Source organism: Papilio machaon, chromosome 9, assembly GCF_912999745.1.
Source record: "Papilio machaon chromosome 9, ilPapMach1.1, whole genome shotgun sequence".
In the NCBI taxonomy this organism is placed as follows: domain Eukaryota; kingdom Metazoa; phylum Arthropoda; class Insecta; order Lepidoptera; family Papilionidae; genus Papilio; species Papilio machaon.
The window spans coordinates 3,641,322-3,661,389 of NC_059994.1; the positions used below are offsets into that span (position 1 = coordinate 3,641,322).

General features: G+C 33.3%; 1 protein-coding gene across 1 annotated transcript; it reads right to left on the minus strand.

Moving 5' to 3' along the window:
- Positions 1 to 11,127: 11,127 nt before the first annotated feature.
- Positions 11,128 to 18,005, minus strand: LOC106717939 (roundabout homolog 3). Its single transcript, XM_014511911.2, has 17 exons — positions 17,755 to 18,005; positions 16,976 to 17,168; positions 16,008 to 16,111; positions 15,467 to 15,620; positions 14,937 to 15,141; positions 14,482 to 14,668; positions 14,191 to 14,315; positions 13,986 to 14,120; positions 13,636 to 13,833; positions 13,215 to 13,515; positions 13,017 to 13,132; positions 12,733 to 12,944; positions 12,469 to 12,629; positions 12,244 to 12,375; positions 11,997 to 12,145; positions 11,461 to 11,912; positions 11,128 to 11,256 (listed from the first exon to the last, which is right to left on the minus strand). Exons 1-17 carry the CDS (start codon positions 17,852 to 17,854, stop codon positions 11,175 to 11,177), a joined length of 3,006 nt encoding a protein of 1,001 aa, XP_014367397.2. The 5' UTR covers positions 17,855 to 18,005; the 3' UTR covers positions 11,128 to 11,174.
- Between the last annotated feature and the right edge of the window lie 2,063 nt (positions 18,006 to 20,068).

The window sequence follows — 20,068 nt, forward strand, 5'->3', positions numbered from 1 at the left end:
AAAAATACACAGAGAAATATTTTAGTCGAACTAACGAAGTAGAGTAGGTTCCGTAGACCCTAATCGGACAGAGGTTCCCGATTAAACTGAGGACAACTGCCATTAGTGTAAACGCGATGTCTTGCCCCTATTCCCTAACTTCCAAATCCCGGGGGCCGATACGCTCGTTATTTTGCATTAATGAACGAAACTTCCGCCTTCAGTCCCTTCATGATAAGGGTACTGCGTAAATTTCATATGTAAAAATTACTCTCGTACTGTTATACTGTTAAATCTGTATTAAATTATTGCTGAATTAGGATCATAGAAACAAAGAGAAGAAATTAAATTATTTAACTTTTTAAGAGATATCATAAATTAATCACTAATTCTCAAACGGCCCTCGATGGGCGCGAAACTAGTCGGTGCCGTCAAATACGGGAGTGTTTATCCGTTTATATATTAAATAGCTGTCGCCCGCAACTCTGTACGCGCAGCATTAAAGAAAACTTTATAAGTAAGCTATGTGTTCTTCCAAACTATGTTTCATCCGTGCCAAATTTCATCAAGATCCGTTGAGCCGTTCTGGAGATACCTCCAAACAAACATCCATCCATCTAAACAGTATTTAAAATATAAGTGAGATTTTAGGAGAATAAAACGTTAAATTTATAAACGATCTAAAGCAACTCGTAATTTATGTAAGTTATTGAAATATACAGCACTGAAAGTTTTATTAAAAAATTATGTTTTAGTTAAATTTAAAATTGGTCTCATAAAATTAATAACTTTAAAAGGCAATTTTTGTCTCCAATAACTCATAAAAGGGACGTTTGTTGCGAAACATAAAAGAAAATCATTCAAAAGTACATAATCTGGAGAGACGGGACCCTCTTATTCAATGAAATGGACTTGAGACCTCGTCGATTCCTTTAAAATCCACTCTTGGGGAAATCGCTTTTTCATTCCCGGTAATGGCCGTCCTTTCCGGGACATTTTAATTAACTCCGACGGGAGTGCTTTTTTAGTTTTCTGAATGAATTATTGATATTACGACGTCGCGTCGCTCTGTCGAATAGAGAGGAAATTTGTCCTATTACTTGCATTTTTCTTTTTCAACTTTGCACTTTATCGTTGTTGCTGGAATTAATTTAGATTTATTAAATCTTTACTATGATTCGACAACAGTTTCATGATGTAGAATATTAAAGGTTTTTTTAATAAACCTGTGGGCTTTGGTGTCGTCAATTGTGTCAAAATTTGTATCAGTATTTTGGTGTACTTTACGCCCGATAAATTGCTGCACAAATTTTAATATCTTATTAAAAGGTGTTGCTAACGATACTATGGGGATTGTCACAAATATTTGTGCTAGGCCTACTGATTCAATGTAAAATAAATTGTGAACATCTTTCACTCTTCAAGACTTAACAGTATTTATTATCTAAAATGTGAAGTAGCGAAAACGTTTTTTTTTCTTCTACCTTATAGAAAAACATGAGCAATTCTCTCCATAAGTTTATATACTCAGTAAGGTGTTATTTATACACTCGGTCGGTATTAATTCTTGTTTGTCGGAGTTGACAGAGGTAAGGTCGACATAAAAATTGCTTAACGCCGCGAGTAAACCGTTGAAGTGGTAATAGCCCTGTTTGTATCGTATATTCAATATCATAAAATATGAAGAAGACAAACACGATCGTGGTCAAAGATGTATAAATTCAGATATTTCCTTACAATTCATTTTTTTTTATTCTACTATTTCTGAGCATTTTTATAATATAGTTGGTCATTTATATTCATCATCATCAGCTCACTATACGTCCCCACCGAGGGGCTCGGAGCCTACCCCAAATTAGGGGTGACTAGGCCATAGTCAACCACGCTGGCCAAGTGCGGGTTGGTTGACTTCACACATATCATTGAATTTCTTCTCAGATATGTGCAGGTTGCATCACGATGTTTTCCTTCACCGTAAGAATACTATTATAATATAATATTACTAATATTATAAATGCAAATCTTTGAATGATAGACGGATGGATGTTTGTTTGAAGGTATCTCAAGAACGGCTACATGGATCTCGCTGAAATTTGGTATAGATGTAGAACATAGCCTGGAAGAACACATGGGCTACTAACTATTTTTTTTAATACCGCGCGGACGGAGACGACTGCTAATTTAATAATAAAAAGAAGAGAGATTTGTTTGTATGTAAAAGTGTAAAAAATGCAACTATTTTACAGTTAGAATGTTATGCAAAATAAGTATTTCACGTATTTCTAAACCCATCTTCGTATAAATTATACGACATACATTCTTTACCGCCCTATCCATTTTATTAAAATCTTTGTTCGCATTGATATAACTCGAAATATTTTGATATCACGTAGGTTGAAGGTTGCTACTTAACATTTTTTTCAAGCCACTAATTTGTATATATGAAAGTCACAGCCAGAGGTCTCAATAAAACGAACTCTGGGTGCAACTCAATAAAAGAACCAAAATGTCATTAATGACAACCTACGCGCAGTTCAACATATTTTAAAGATTTTATCGCAAATATACTCGTACATATTAATATACGTAAATATTACGTATTCTAGTAATAATTAAGATACATATTTATTTAAATATGATCGCATACTACAATCTTCACCTTTACAATAAAACTTTTAAACATTATCAAAAAATTTATTTAATATCAACGTTTTTAGTTACAAAATTAAAGAAGTTCCAATGGCATTTGTTAATTATTTTAATAAAACTTAATATTATACTTCGACATGACTTTAAATTCAATTCCGCGATATTAAATATTTTAATGGTAATTTGCTCAAATTATGTTGTATTAATAAAAATATATTTAGTATGAAATAACTAAAACAGATGTAAATCTTACGAACACTTTCAAAAGACATTGTTCGAATTTCATAATGAAAACTCAGCAAGGGGTAGGGTAATAAAGTTCTATGAAGACTAAGAACGCTAAAGCTTTAAACTGGTTTAATTTTAAATGAATTAATGCGTCGATACATCATTGGCTAATGGCGTTACTTTAAGAGGCAATCGAGTCGCGAGTTTTTGCTTCACGCTCGCAGCGGGGAGTTGCACCGTAAAGGTCCCGACACACGAGCGCCGCGATAACTTCTCATTTACATTGCGCATAAAACTGTATTAATAACACTACAAAGTAACTCTCAATACTTCACAACTGCTATATATTAGTACCTTACAAAAGTTCCTACAAAATTACCACGTAAAGTATATGTAGTACTGTGTCCAGAACCCAATATTATAACGTATTACGTATACATAAAGAATCTTGATTACTTTAACGGGAGGAATATTAAAGTAGAGCAACTTAACCCGATAAATGACACCCCACTTATCAGATGTCGGTATGATAGAGGTTAAATCTGATAGTCACTTGAATTTTCACATTTTTTATTATTTTATTGCTGTTCCGACGAAAGCTGTAATGTATATTAACTACTGTACCTACAAAACTTTCTAATATACTATGCGATGGATGAACAATCACGAAAAGCAAACAAAGCATAAAAATGCAACTACCCACACTTTACCGCGTACACAAATACGACTCTTGTCTGACCGACTAAAATATTTATGTATATGCATATTTTAGACGGCTATTACTACACTGTCGTAGCGAGGTATACCGCTAGGTAAATAAGTCAAGAGATTCTTTAACTAACCTATACATCTATTTTGACTTACCGTAAAACAGCAAATAGTGTTACCGTGCGCCATTACACGTTGTGTATGTATTTGAAAAATAACCAAATGCTTCGCTCCATCTATAAATGTTTATTAGGAACTCGTTAAATTCTTGATTTATTTGATCTGACGCCTATAAAGTGCATTCGGTAGATTGCTCAACACTGCGCCACTTCAAAGCTGCTCCGTACATCACACTCGCGTTTGTTAACCTCTAAAAGTACTAGCTATCAACACGAGAGATTAACGTAATACTTTGATATTTAAAATTAATATGATATTTGGCAATATGTTAATCATCAGTACATCGCTAAAAGCATTTTAAACTGTTTAATGGAATGATCTAATAATATCTTTAAGCATTTATATTTATTTCATTCAAAGAAACCACATGAAAGCTCAAAGCTCAGAACGGAGTAATTTTAATGATGGTAGTTAAGGATAATTCGAGTTCATTTTTTTGTATTTACATTTCGAGTATTGAAATTATAAAAGACGAAAATGTTTAATTTATATTTGTAAAAATGATTTACATAAATTTATGTTTCATTAATTAGTTTATTTTCTTTATGTACAAAACTTTATTTATTAATTTAATTGTATGTATTTATTAATGAGCCCTAAATATTATAAAATCTAAAGAAGGATAATTCAAATCGTAACATAAAAAAAACTAATATTTAACTTAGAAGTAAATTGTGTCAGACAGGCCTTTTTAATAAACTAAAAAAATATAAACTAACACCACATAAACCATATTTTTCTTTATAAAGTCTTTGTCGGGTAAAGGTATAAATGCGGAGCGCAATATTGTTGATCTTGTGTTTAAGTATTTCGATGTTTTGTGTTTGAATGTTTTGTTTATATTAAATTGATAAAGACCACCCGGCGGGCTTTCATATGAGTGCAGCTTACGTAGCGCTTTGTGCCAACACCAGTTGGTTTCCTTCAAACAGTACACACCAAAACAAACAACCGTGAAAAGCGGCGTTTTTTGATTTCTTTGCTCTTTAAAGGAAAAGATACTCAGAAATAAAACGCTTTCCTTTTATCTTACCTTTTGTGATTATTACAAATATCAAAATAACAGATATTTACATACATTTTAATTAAATTTACTTTTCTGTACAATATATAATATGCCTGAAACGACTTACGCGTGTACCAAATAATTAGGTAACGTTTATGTCTTGTGTATGGCAACAGTCCAATTGGGTTAGTACAAGTTTCAAGGGAATCTATATTGTTCTGTGTACTTACCAAACCACATAAGGTAAGTTAATTTAGCCAATAGATTGACGCAGCACAGTAACGTCCTACACTAACTAAATTTTCTTACAAAAAAGGACATGGTATTTTATGGTAACTTCGATGCTCTCTTTAAAAATAAAATAACTCTGACATGATGATGTCAAAGGAAAAGATGATGTCTTCCTATGTTACTTTTCGTTACCATTTCTTTACGAACAAACGTTTTAATTTTTCGGTTATAAATAAGTTACAATTTATCAAGTCAGGTAGCAATTAAGAAATTTTTCTAACATAGAACAACACTCGAATATTAAGAATTTATGCCTTTTCAGATAAGCTAAATTATCGTCGAAGAACATTAACAAAAGGTATGCCATTAGAAGCCATAAAAACATTTCTAAAACTAACAACAAAGAAAGTTAAGCGCGAACATCATTAACGCTATCAAATCAAACTATCACGTCTTCATGCAGCTCAAAAAAGCTCACTAACGACGTTATCATCGGCTGAAGGGAGAACTGTCGGCTAGGAAAGCTCGGAAATACGACGGCGGGGAGGCTAGACGTAAAAATTCGTTTCCGTCTCGTGCATGTACATATTTAGTGTACAACAGTTACTTAATGAATTCTATGTTGCGGCCACAGAGTAAAATAATATCGTTCACTTTTTAATTCTCTTTATTTTGTTACCAGATTGATTTGTGACATTGTTTTCGTTTACTATCTTCGTGTATGCATACTTTTAGAGATACATAACAACACGTTTTTATTATGTACTATCAGCCGTCCTTATTTTGTCACCTTAATGTTGAAATCCTAGTCCTTTCAGATATGTTAAAAGCTTCAATGGAGCAATTTAATTTTTTTATCAAAATAAATAACTAGTTTAATTAAATTATTTATTTCATCTGTATTCCATCGAAGATATTTAAGATCCTTTTTATACGAGTTGTCTGCATAAAATAATGTTCTTACCAAAAATAACTACTCTATGTTGCATTGCAGTACTTATAATGTGTAGAAACGCAGAGTGTATTCGCGATCCCCTTGTCGTGATAACACGCACGGCAAGCGGCAAGCGATGGTACCGCGCCGGCGCCCCGTACCTATTTGTAATTTACTTAAAAATATGGAAGCAGATAAAGCGCGGGCCCTCTTGTGTCGGCTAATTCCGCAACTTTGTTACATGTGTGCATAAAGTGATGGTGCCTTTTGAATTTACACGATGTTTTGCATTTTGTCGCGCGATAACAGTCATAAAAATCGATGGCTGGATTATATCGCTCATATATTGTTATGTATCCTATTAGTATTCTATGCATATTAGGGTTGGATATAGGTATCACATATTATAAGCATTTAGGCTTAGCAGATTTTACTTTGAGCAAGAAATTTCTTTTTATGAAATAATCTAAGTCTATAAGTAAAACTGCAGTTTTACTTTCCGTCATATTCCAAAATAAAGAACAACTTGTGGTAGGAATATTTAATACTGGTACATTGATTTTAGTATTAATACTTCTACTATTATTGGCGTTATCCAGTATTCTGATAGAACTTAGTAATGCTGCACTCGAGGCGCCTAAGTCTTAAGGCATTTAAACTAAGATTACTCGCGTATATACTCGACTGGATCTCGAATGGATTAAAATTTTGTCCCTTAAATTACATATTAAACAATGTATATACTTCCTCTATTTAGTAACTCTAAAATATCTTATGGGTAACGTCTTTTTTTAAATAAAAATTTATTTGGGCAAATAAAATTAAAAACAGAAGTATACATATTGTAGAGAATGAAGTAGCAAGAGGACTCGTAGGTTCATATATTAACGAATGTTAACCAGTCATCCGGTCAGCACTCAATCCTGAATGTAAAACAATCGATGTCAGTTGCGGTGCGACCATATTGTTGTTCAATTGCACGCTCGGTTAGTCTCAATTTATGAACTTAATAGATTTTATTGCTGATAGATATAAGAGCGAAATTGCTTTGCACTCGACAACCGTGCACCTGATTGAAAAATTGACCACCTAACATTCAACTATTTTTGCATAGCATAAATATTTATAAGTACAATAGCAGGAAAGTTATGCAATATACATATCCGTTTATTTCTGCAAATGTATAGGGTTTCCTTAAGGTACGATGTGATATTTTTAGCTATCTAGTAAGTTTTGTAAGTTTTTGGTAGGTTTAGCCAGGTTGGCTTGGTTTATAGGCCGATTTTAGTAAATGCTGCATGAAATATGATAGGAATAAGAAATAATATAGTCAAATACGGCTTGATTATAATCTACACAGTGTACTGGCATATCGAGTACTTGCAAATATGTAGTTTTAAATGAAAATTTTATCACATATCAGATAATTCGTGAATCTACACACTTTAGTAATAATAAAATAATGTTACGCGTAACTATTGGATATCTTTAAATAATAATGGTATAGAATAGTTGTTAAGTATGTTAGAGTCACTAACAGATTTAATTCTATAATTCTCATTAACATAGATTTTATTACTTACGGTCGTGTGAACGTTTTTAATTACCGCGAGTTGTGTACCCCTGGCCGGCTTATTAAAAGCTCAACGGATAACACAAAGCTGTGGACATGAAGCGCGTTAGTCACGGTTTATTTTGTACAATAAATCACCAAAAAAAGCAGGCACCATTGTTATCGCGTGACTTCACGTCGCGTTGTGTGTACGAACCGATGTCATAATTTCAAGTTCGTTCCCTACGTCTGTGACTAATACATTTACAAGGTATCGTAATTTCTTTTAATTGAAGTTTTATAGCCTATATTATAATAGTTTGTTTTATGAATATCACCAGAAGCGAGATACACACTTGTAACTCATTCAAACTGCTTTATTGATACTGAAGAATACTGAATTGATCACGAATTCTTAGGATAGATATGAGAAAATGTAAGGTAAGTAAATCCACCTTAACTCTGTAGTCTGTACGTGTATTCTTCCATTATTTAAACATTATTTCTGTGCCCATATTCAAAAGTAGGTTTTACATATATATTATAATTATTATTATAATTTTACAAGTTTCCAATGAACTAATTCAAGGCATCTGAAAGGTATACCAAAGTTATTAGAGAAAAGATTTGCGTTACTTAATCTTAAGTACGCTGAATTCCCGTTGTAATAAATACGTTAAAGCTGAACTTTGATCAGAACAAATTCCTTCAATAACTTTGTCGACAATTCTATAGGGAGCCTTCCACCTACACCTGAAGTGCAGAACTGGAAATTAGATACCATAACTCAACAAGTATTAGGGGGAAGGGAAACTTCGCGGCCACGCCATCTGTACTTCTTATCTATGCCTATAAATATTATACGGAACCCCGGTACGAGCGGAGTTACGGCTCCGAAAGTATCTTTAGTCTACGTTACATAATGGATAATTCATGCACCCTTTGTGACGTTCGACTTTCAGTAATTATTTTACGCGATCCTTTATTTTTGCGCAGAATTTTTTATGCATTCGGGAAAATTAATACAGAACTCACATTCCAAAATTTCAAAGGTTTAAAAGAGTAAACACATATTTAAAAATTAAGCTTTACATTAACTATAATAATCACATAATTGTTTATTTGTATGTCAGTTGCAGACTTATCAAGCTACTAAAGAAAGCTGGTGCTAAACCATTTCATAATACTTTTCCTTTTTGGCACACCAGTATGATAAAAAAAAATCATAAAAAAATTCCTTTCAAAAATTTAAATATAAATACTGTTTATACTAATAAAAATAATTAGTATCATTTTGTATTTGTTGCAAAAAATAACTGTCTAATATGTCAAGTATCGAGCAAGTCATAAAACATCTGTCAAAAAAATCTTTTGTCCGCACAAAGTCGGAAGTTACGATATCGTTAATGTTACATCATGTCAACGTAAAGACGGATTTAGTTCATTTCCACCTCATTGTCACATTTCCTACTTCATCGTATTATGTGAATATGACTGTTCGATGGGGCGTGCGTGGTTAGTGGGAGTGTTTGAATTGTGTAAAATATAACAGTCATAGTAGAAGCGTTTATATATTTTTTTAAACACTTGTAATAATTTGGATACTTAATTTTTTCTTCGCTAATAGCAACCCACCGTTGCGTTAATGTTTTTAAATGCATATCACAAACAAACCAGTCTACGAAGTACTCGTTAAATAAGCGACAGCTTCCATTTAATGATGTTTCTTTCATCTGTTAATTTTTCTCTGTCACATAGGCCCTTGACAGCGTGATAGAGAGTGCTCCACATCAAAAAGTTCGCCAGTGGGGCTGCTACGAAAAATAAAAGAAATAAAATACACCGTGAACTTGATCAAAGCGTTCGAAATATGAATTTAAGGGCTTTAAATTGAATATGTGTATCAACCCACGTATATAAACATCACACATAAGCAACACTTTATGTACTCGTTTTTATGTTTTTAATAAAAAAAAATGTACTAGCATTGATGAACTGACATATAAGCTTTTTTGTTCTCGTTATGTATCTCTATAAGTTTCTTTTCTTACTTACTTGTTTCAATGCTTTCTATGAGCTTATAATTGTTCTTTTGCTTCGTATAGATCTTTTTCATATATGTTTCTTAAACTTGTGTTACCGCATTTACAAAACATATCTAATTTGAAACTAAATATAGTCTTAAATTAAAAATTTGTTATTAAAATGTATTATTTAATGCAAAGCACTAAAACGTGACGAGCGCTTATTTAAATTTTACGAACTGTTTGGTTTTATGACCGTCTTATTACGAGCGGTGAATATAAAAGTTGAAGAGTCATCTAGCTCTATTCCTTGACAAGAGCCGTCATCCAACACCTGGTGTGAAATGCAATCAAGTTTAATTATTACGGGTATTAATAACAAGGGCGCAGTAGGGGTGAATTCCCGACCCGTTGTCATGGCAACGCCCCATGTTACAACGCAGGCTGTTGCGACATGCACATCTAAATACATGTTTTGAAATTTATAACTAAAGCTTATTAACTCCGTTAATTCTGTAGAATTGCGATTTTTTTTAACAATATAGAAACGTTACAATAAATTTTCACTTTCTGATGACATAAAAATTCGTGTTTACATTCTCTTTTGTATTTACATTATATTTATTTTTTATTTATATTCATCACATACTAGTTGTCGCTCGCGACTCCGTCATAAGTAGCCTATGTTATGTGTTCTTCCAGACTATTTTCTACATCTGTGCCAAATTTCAACAAGATCTGTTGAGGCGTTCCGGAGATACCTTAAAACAAACATCCATCCATACATCTAAACACTCGCATCTATAATATTAATAAGATTATTATAAATTACACAGTATTTATGTAAATTTACATTTGGTATTGCAGATGTCCATGGGCGTTGATGAACCCCTTGGTGTTCCAGCTGCTCGTTTGCCCACTTGACTTATATATAATAAAAATTACATTGTCTTTTCGTCTTTAATGTCGCTTATTTAAACGTCGATGTAAACCACAGAATATCCAAACCATTTGATTGTTTTTAAATCCTACTAGTAACCTAGAATAACAGAAAAGAATAATGGAAAAATAAAACCAAATAACTATTTTATAAACTGCGTTTTAATAGGATTGTCTAATACTTCATAATATACAAAAGAAAACGTCGTCAGTGGCTTAGGAATCTGGTTTCAGTATAAAATGCTACAACTAGTTTAATCAGATATTGGTATTGGTTCCGTTTGTTAAATTATATTTCACTACTCACAATAAATAGGGTAAAGGTAAAAATTGTATAAGGATATCAAATATTTGAAATTATGTACAAAATTATTAATTGAACGAGAAATTATACTATATCACAGTCACTAGAGAGAGATGGAAATACTAATAATGCCTATTACAAATTACTTTAACAGCAGTCTATTCAAAACACTTTCACTATACCGCGAGAAAATTTTGCCACCAACCTTACAAAGCAATCACAGCCAAAATTAAATAAATTTAAAATACCCATACGCGACTATTGCGTGATAAAGTTATAAAGACAAATTATAAATTGAGCATTAATATGAGGATTTAAGATAGTCTAAATTAATATAAAATAATTAAGTTATAATAAATTATTTACAATTCACTACAATTTAATATTGCTTGCGTTACGTACTAATGATATTTGCTCACAACGTAAATTTCTGTTGGAAATTAACTTCTATATGTTTGTCCAGAACAACCCGAAGCTCCAGAATGACTCGGAAATGTGTTCAAATCGCCGTATCCAGGTTCTCTGCGAAAACAAACTAAATTATACTCACGTACAGATTTTCTGATGAATACAATATTAGTTGTTCAAAATTCCGAAGCCCAAAACTTTTTGTTCTAAGTATCTGATGAAACATTGCAAATGAGGCAGATGATTAAGCGTCAATGTTACGTCAACGTAAGGTATTTTTAAAGAACTTTTAAAGAACTATGTTAAAATATTTTATACCTTTCATATGGTGGAGGAGGAAGAATATCGCATAAATTCAATCTACAATTTTGATCGCTTCTTCCACCATGCGTTAAATGTCTCGTATCAGTTCCGATATGTCTAAAACTATTAGCTCTTCCTAACCAATGCCATTGTGGATAGTCGTATTCAACATCTGCGACGGTCGCCCATTCTTTGTTCCCACCATGATGACTTGAAGATCTAGATTGATTTGTTTTACACGACGGACATTCATCTACTGGTATCTCTTGTATTTCATCAACTTCGTTTCCACATTTTGTCATTTCACTATAGTCTTTAGTTAAAGTCGAACTACTACTACGACAACATGTTGAACACTCTTCATTCGAGTATTGATTACTATCAGCGAATGATCTGACCATACTGTTATCGTATGATCCCGGACTCACTGCACACTTAATGCATGAATCCTCAGCGTCTGTATGATCCTAAAAGTTAGTTTAATTTGTAAAATGTCTTTTCTCAAACAATCAAATCAAATTTATTTTTAAATTAAATTATGTTTCACCTACCTGATAGTTTAGTTCAGTATAAATAGCACTAGAGGCGTAAGGTTCAGGAGCTATTCGACGTTCTTCGTGAACTATATTTTTTAAATTACTTGCATGTTGTGGAAGACTATATTCGGCTTCCATAGCCATAGTATCTATTGTATGACCGCCTATATTTAATTAGAAAATTATCATTACAACAAAAATAAAAGTTTCCAGTAAGTTTACGTTTAGTTAAGTTACATTACGTTTTTAATAGTTAACTTACCGTGTATTAGACTTTGATGGCAGTTCAATATTTCAATTCGTGGTTCATTAGAGCCTTCAAACATTGGCCTTTCGCGAAGCCATACTGCTTCTTTACCCAACAAACATTGCTGTGCATTAGCAATCGGCGTGCCTAATAACAATAGAATATAATGCTTGAAGAAATGACGCAAAAATTACAAAGATGTTTGTATAAAAAAATTATAATAGTTTGAATCAGACTAACCTACAGTACTTTGACTCTTCCTTTGTTTCAACTGTTTTCTACGCAGATAAAATATTATTCCCGCGCCAACAAGAACTAACGTCAACAACAGAATACATATCGCTAATATCCAAGATTCATGGAACATCGTTAGTAATGCTTTATCTCTCGCTGGTTCAGTTCTGAAACAAATGAATCTTGCTTTATTGATCGTCCTGATATTGTAGGCGTGAACGCCCACATTTCTCGTATTAACTTCGACCTACTCGTTTAGGAGACACTTACTGTACGTAATGTCTCTGGGACTGTGTAGGCAGCATATGTATGAGGGCAGGTGCACTAAAAGGTCCGTGTCCTTTCCTCGTAACGGCTGCGGCACGGGCACTATACCGGCCGCCCGCGCGAAGAGAGCTGGCCGTCGCCGCGCGAGTGCGTGCGCCCAGAGACATTTGACCAACCACTCGGCCGTTAGTACCTCCTCCTACTCGAACTTCGATCTACACATAGTTTGTTTATTACAAAGAGAAATTTTATTGTGTAATTACCGTGCATGAAATTTTTTTAATTACCAAATAGCCAGAAAGTTCTCCATTCCAACTATGAACTGGAGGCGGATCCCAACGGATCCACGCCGAAGTTGTATTTATCACTGAAGCTGTTACACTGTGTGGGGGAGCTGACGGTACTACAAAAGTAAAGTTAATTAATTCTTAAAAGAATAATTTTGATGTTGCTGGGTTTTGAGCTAATAAATATATCATCCTTACCATCTTCTTCAGTAAAACCAGACTTCATATTGGACGGTTTACCAAGTAATAACTTGTAAAAGGGCATCAAAAATACGTTATATTGAGCGTATGGCATCAAACCTGTTAGAATATGACTCGACGATCCACTATTGTGAACCGTAGTCATAGAAAAATTATCAAATTTCGAAAGTTCCGTCAGACTATCGACTGTTTCATTTAAATGTTGATTCTGAATTTCAAGAGCGAATTTTCTATTAATTGACGATCCGTTAAACCATATTTTTACACCTTCTAAATATTCGTTGTAATCTGTCATTACCTAAAATATAAATAAAGTATTCAAAGTATACAATAAACATGAAGAATAATATTTAATTTTGGTATTTAGTCTAATTTATAGTTAGTTCTATTTTGCTAGTCAATTTTTTTATGTACTCACGTCCCACACAACTTTTATTGTTGTGGCTGACATTCCTTCCACTCTTCGTAATGTTAAAACATCTTGTTGTAAATATCTTCGAGCTTGTACTAATTCGTACTGCGTCATCGGCGGATGGTTTTGGGGCTTATTTATTTCGGGATAAGGTGACGATGTTTCGGATTTTCCATTAAAGGAATTTGCTTCTCTTCTTAGTACCTGTTTATGAAATTAATAGCATTTTTAACACCAACATTTTCGCTACATTTATTTCTGCACCCCATTTATTTTCAGTAACTAACAACGTCAAAAATAGCCCATTAATCTGTAACAATTTTAAGATTTTCTAAGTATGAATAAACAATACGTACTTGTAATGTCACTGTATGTAAAGTGCTGCCCGCTGCACTGACAGCTACACAGGTTAGCCTGCCAGCGTGTTGTGCAAACACTCGCTCTAAATACAAAGAACCGCTGCTATGCATTGAATTTGGAAATATCAATTCCTGAAAAACACTCCAAAGCATAAACATCTTCTGTTTAATAGCAAATATAAACTAATAGTAAAATTAATACCTGAGATCCTTCCATTGTCCAAAAAACCACAGGAGTAGGCGTACCTTCAGCTTCACAAGGAAAGGACACCGATTCTCCTTCCCATGCAGTTTGATCGGCAGGCACTCGTGTGAAGTGTGGTAATGCTAAAATTAAATTTCTAGTCATCAAAATGTTGTACAATTTCAGAAAAAATGCCTCAAAACAAACTAATTGCATTGCTCTTGCTTTGATCGAAGTATCACATGCTTTGATTAAAATGTTTGAGTGAATTACAATCCAACATAAACAATATCATAACCATAAACTTACAGTTGACTGTAAGGATAGCGCTCGCGCTGCTAGTTCCAGCTTGACTCTCAGCCCGACATGTATATGCACCAGCGTCCGAAGTTACAACTCTGTCAATTCGTAACGAGCCGCGACGAATTATGGCGTATGGAGATAAACCGCCTTTGTCACGGGACCACGTGACCGAGACGTCCGAATCTGGCGAGACCTGTAACAAATGACGATAGGCAAAGCTCGTCTACAGCCATTAGACTGACTGAAAGATATAAGTAGCGTTTAATGAAAGCATTTGTAACACAATAAATTTAGTAGAATTTTAAAGCAGATGCGTAAAGTGACACAACATTTGCTACCCCAATTAGAAAATGAATCTCTAAAACTTCATCTTATTTAACCAATAAAATGTAGTTCTAACTCACTTTAGCATCGAACAGGAACAATACGAGTGCAAAATGTGAAATTATTGATCGACTTACTTGGCAATGAAACTCAACATTCTGTCCAATCAATGCCGTTACGTTATTAGGTTTCACGATGAAATGTGGTCGGCGCAACACGAGCAGGGTCGCGGGGCGCGATTGTCTTTCCCCTGCAACGTTAGACGCCACACACCGGTACACGCCGCTATCCGAGGGCAGGCTTTCCAATACATTTAAATTTCCTCCATCAACGATTGTGATTCTAAAAAGCAATTATTCTTTTTTAATTTTTTTTTCTTTTATTTAAATAAGTCAGAATGTAGATATACCCTATGACCCAGAAAATAAAGAGAAATACGGATTTTCTTTCAGCTCATATTTCTCGTGTTAATACATTCATCTTCACAGAAGTGCCCATCAGTTATGGGTATTTCAATCCTTTTTTTTTCATTATTCTAGCCGATTCGCATTCGTAAATTCACTTAAAAGAGTCCTAGAGTTCATTCCCAAGATTACCCCTCGTTTTTACAACTGGAATGTGCGTTCTTACTAGAAAAATTACTTCAACAATATTGTGTTAGGCGTACCGTCCATTAACTTCAGCATCTAACGTTTGTCCATCTTTTGTCCAATGCACTGAGGGTTCTGGGTTTCCTCTGGGTGCAGAACATTCTAATGTAGCCGGTTCTCCGCCAGCTACCTTCACATCCCGAGGTTCAGCCCTAAATTCATCTCGAAGGACTAAAAATGACAAATTGTTAATTTAATTTCAACGCCATCTACTGGCTACTATTATGCTATTCAAAATGAATTAGATTCAAAAAAATATGCCGTAATAAAAATTAAATTACAACATCATGAAACGGGTCTATTGCATATTAATACTATTAGTACGTTGAAATTACCTTTGCTTTTGATTATTACGAAAATGTCGTAAACTTAATTAAGTATCCAATTTGAATTTTGATAAGATCGACAGAGTAAAGGTCAACGAAGGTATAAATTGGTCAAATTCAATGAAATATCTTGATAGTGTTAGTGGTTTGATATTTTAAGTGAATATTCTTTATATTATATTAATGTTGGTATCAAAAATTCATAAAATAAAATTTTATTTAAGAATGTTACCGGCTATAGTGAGGGTTGCATTTTTGCTAACTGCTTCCCCGACAGAATTACGTGCAACGCACCAATACACTCCTTCGTCACTCTCCTTTTTCCCTCGCATGACTCTACAAGTACAATGACCTGATATAACACCATACAATACAATACAATATACTAACTGCTAAACATAAGTATATCAATACATATGATCTTAGAAATTTAAAGGTAGAATGATAGCTTTTGTCCGCGACTTCGTCCGCGTCTAAGTAAAAATAACTTTACATGTAGGCTATGTATTCTTCTAGATCATGTGCAGAGTAAACATGCATGCATAAATCTAAACTTTCGGATTTATATTATTAAGTCTTAAACATAAAACAACTACAAATTTTCAAATGTTCGCTTTGGTACATGTGTGCCGTAAATTGCCATTCAATACTGCATTGTAATTTATGCATCCAAACGGAAGTGGAAAATTATTACCTTTATGTTTATTGGACAACATAAATTAGAATAATTACTTCTTTTAGCATTCGCATAGTTGTAAATTAAAAAAAAATCCGAAATACCAGTCTATTTGATAGTAACCTATCATTAGGGAAAATCGCTTCATTTGATGTTTAGAACTATAAAAATATGACAAAGAATTAATAAATATATAAATATTAATAAAGTTAATGTGTCCGTATCGGGAAATAAGTTTCATAGAAATACGAATGTTATTTCTGATATTTTCTATTATTTTAATACTGAATTTGCGTTGCTGAAAACGATAAACCAATATTAATTTTTTTTTTGTTTTTCTTTGTGTCTGTCCGCGTGGCTGAGTTTGTTCCGGGTATTCTCCGGAATGGCTGGGCCGATTTTGACTGACCTTGACGAGAAGGTACCTGATGTGCCTGTACATATTTAGGCTCGCTTTTTTCTTTTTTAATTCTACGCAGACGAAGTCGCGGGCGACCGCTAGTTGTATAAAAAAATGAATTTACCTGAGAAACAAAAGTCCATCTTCAAGTAATACCCTATGGGGATGATCTGTAGCCGTAAGAGGTACAGCGTCTTTGTACCACAGTATCGTTGGTTTGGGTTTGCCCTCAGCTACGCAGCGAAGGGTAGCAGGTTCACTCCTCCCGACCACCGTATCGGCCGGATGTTCCTTGATACGCGGCGCCCGGCTTTGGGCTTTCCGGAAATAAATTATTCAATACAATACCGCAAATCAAATCGATTCGCTGACTCATACTTTTTAACAATATAAGTTGTTATGGTACAATCGCGTGTTTGTTTAGTGTTTTATAAATATATTAATTGCTATAGTAAAACATTTAACGCTTACGAGAAGAAAAAATGAACATTGAAACCTAGTAAGTTTCCGATAAGCCCAATAAATGCCTATCTTAATAGTACTACGTCTTTTTTCTATAAAATTATATACAAAAAGTACACTAAGGTGAAATTAGAGCTTTTCTTTATTTTAGTATTTTTTAGATAAAGCTTACTTAAAAACATTTATGTTACTTATATTTAGTAACTATGTAAGTACCTAAAATAATTTATAGTAAATATTATAAAAAAAAAATTAAATACATATATAATAAAAGGTAAGTATTTACTTCAGATCTACCAAAGAATTTTGTTAAATTAAAAACAGAATACCTATAGAGTTAAATTTAAATTTAATCACAACAAAACTTCGAATTCAATTTAATTATAAATCTAAGCGACTTAATTGGTATTAAAGTGTTGATTATTATCAGTATTAACTTACCTTTAGTCGCCTGTAGTAAAGTAAACAAAAGATGCAAAAACAGAGCAGTCTTCAACTGGTTCCATGCACGTTTATCTCTTTTAATTGGTCCCGCGACCATACTTGACACTACTGATTACAATCACCTTGCACTTTATATTTATAGCACATATTTATTACCATTCATTTGTTATTTTTTTTTCTACATCCATAGTTTCCGAAGATCGCGATGTTTTCTTTAAACAAAATGACACAACCTCCTCGTCTCGTGTCCTTGGGGTTACTGCCCCCCACTACACTAGATGTCATTTCGCGCCGACTCAGTAACGCAGGAGCTTTCGCAAACTTGAGCTTTATGATGATAGTCGGGATATGAGCGTTATAGTGTTGTATTATTTGATTTCATCTTTAACGTCTCAATTTATAACAATGAATGTTAAAGCGATGATAAGGAAATTGTTTGTCAGTGTGACATTATGAATATTAAGTAAGATTTATTTAAAGTAATCATATTATTTATCTACTGTATTAATTTCTAACCCCTATTAAAAGAAAAACAATTAAAGAATTAATGTAAAGTTGTTTTTTGAAAGAGCAGTTTTTTTGAAAAAGCTATTTCTTTTTTATTCTACTGATATTTTAATGCAAATTAATTCGTGGTAGTAAAATTTACTTGTTTTAACTTAAAAATATACTACAATACGTACATATCATACTTATGAATGCACAATTTTGTTTCATTGTAATATTTCTTACTCGTATTAAAAATTACTACATACACTATTTAGATTTTTTTAATAATTATTTTCAAATAAAATTTAATAATTTCAAATAATTCATTAATTCAATGTAAGTATATGTTTTTTTAATTATGATTAATATGTTTTATTTGTTTAACGACGTCCTTAGAGGATGGTGTACGTCCTTTCGGTGCAGCGTTAAATAACATTTCACGTCTTGAATATTTAAGTAGAATAGAGTTAATGAAGGAAGCCTCCTTTGTACCAAACTGATACGTTTATGTCGGGAAACTTTCAAAAGGTTATTTTAGACACATGTTTACTAGACGAGACAGCTCGGAAGGTAACAAGGATAAATTATATTTTAGTTTGGACAATCTGATTTTAATATAAACCACTATGTTACATATACCAAGTTATATTTGTTACATAAATTTAAGATTTTTTGTTTTTTCTTTAAAATAAAATCCAGTAGAATAGTACTTCTAATTCTAATAGAACATCTTGACGTCATTAATCATGTTGTACAGGACCGTATTCACCATTCTCATATTCCAAAATTGAATTGTATGAGATTGTTTTAAATATACTCCTATAGTGTTTTCTTGGCGGCGATGATATTTTTGGACTAGAAGAAATCATGTTAAATCTTGTTTTGAGAAATATAAAGCCAGTTCCGTGATTGCACCGCAAAATAGTTAAGATAACAAGAAACGTGCGTCGTATCTACCCGGCCAATTGTCACGTAGGGGCACGTGTGTGGAATCGCGTCTGAGCAGGCTCCGTATTCCGACAATGCTGTGGCGTCTTTTAATTGCCCTAGCTCTAACTAGTTACGTGATAATTATGAGCATGTGCTATATGGCAGAGAAATAATTTAATTCACTGAAATACGTCCCTGTAATACAATTACGAGTAACAATACATTTTATAGTTAATAAACTTATAGCTATTAAGTTGTTTTTGACCTTTCTAATCCTTTTTCCCCTTCCAATTTATTGAATGTACGTCTGTAAAATTATAAATTCCTGGAAATAATGAAAAAATCCGTTCAAAAGTTATGTGTTATGGAAAGATAATAACAATATACTACATAGAACGTGCCTATGACCAAAGCAGTCCCTAGAGCCCGAAACATCTAGCCTTAATGCAGGAAGTAAGAAATGTACGGGGATATTTATTTCCGCATGATTTAGGCAAGGAATATATCAAAGACGGGCTACTGAATGCGGCCCACGTCGGCGTCAGGTGAGGCTCGGTACGGATCGTCCGCGCGTGCCGAATGCCAACCTATGAATCTGCCTGTCATTAGTTTATCCAGCTTTATGGAGGTGCTTCGTTACTTTATGTCCGGTTGGATGAAATAAAGAAATTAAAATATATTCGTTACATATAAAATATAGGTAAACATAAATGAAATTTGGTTATCTAAACTCTTGGCGCAACTATTTCAGCAGTAATTTTGAATTATAATAATATTTGATTCTTTAGAACTAAATTCCATCGGAAGCCCCGACATTTCGATGCAGTGTAACAAACCACTTCACTTGAATTAATATGAATAACGCTAACGATATTTAAATAAATTGACGCTC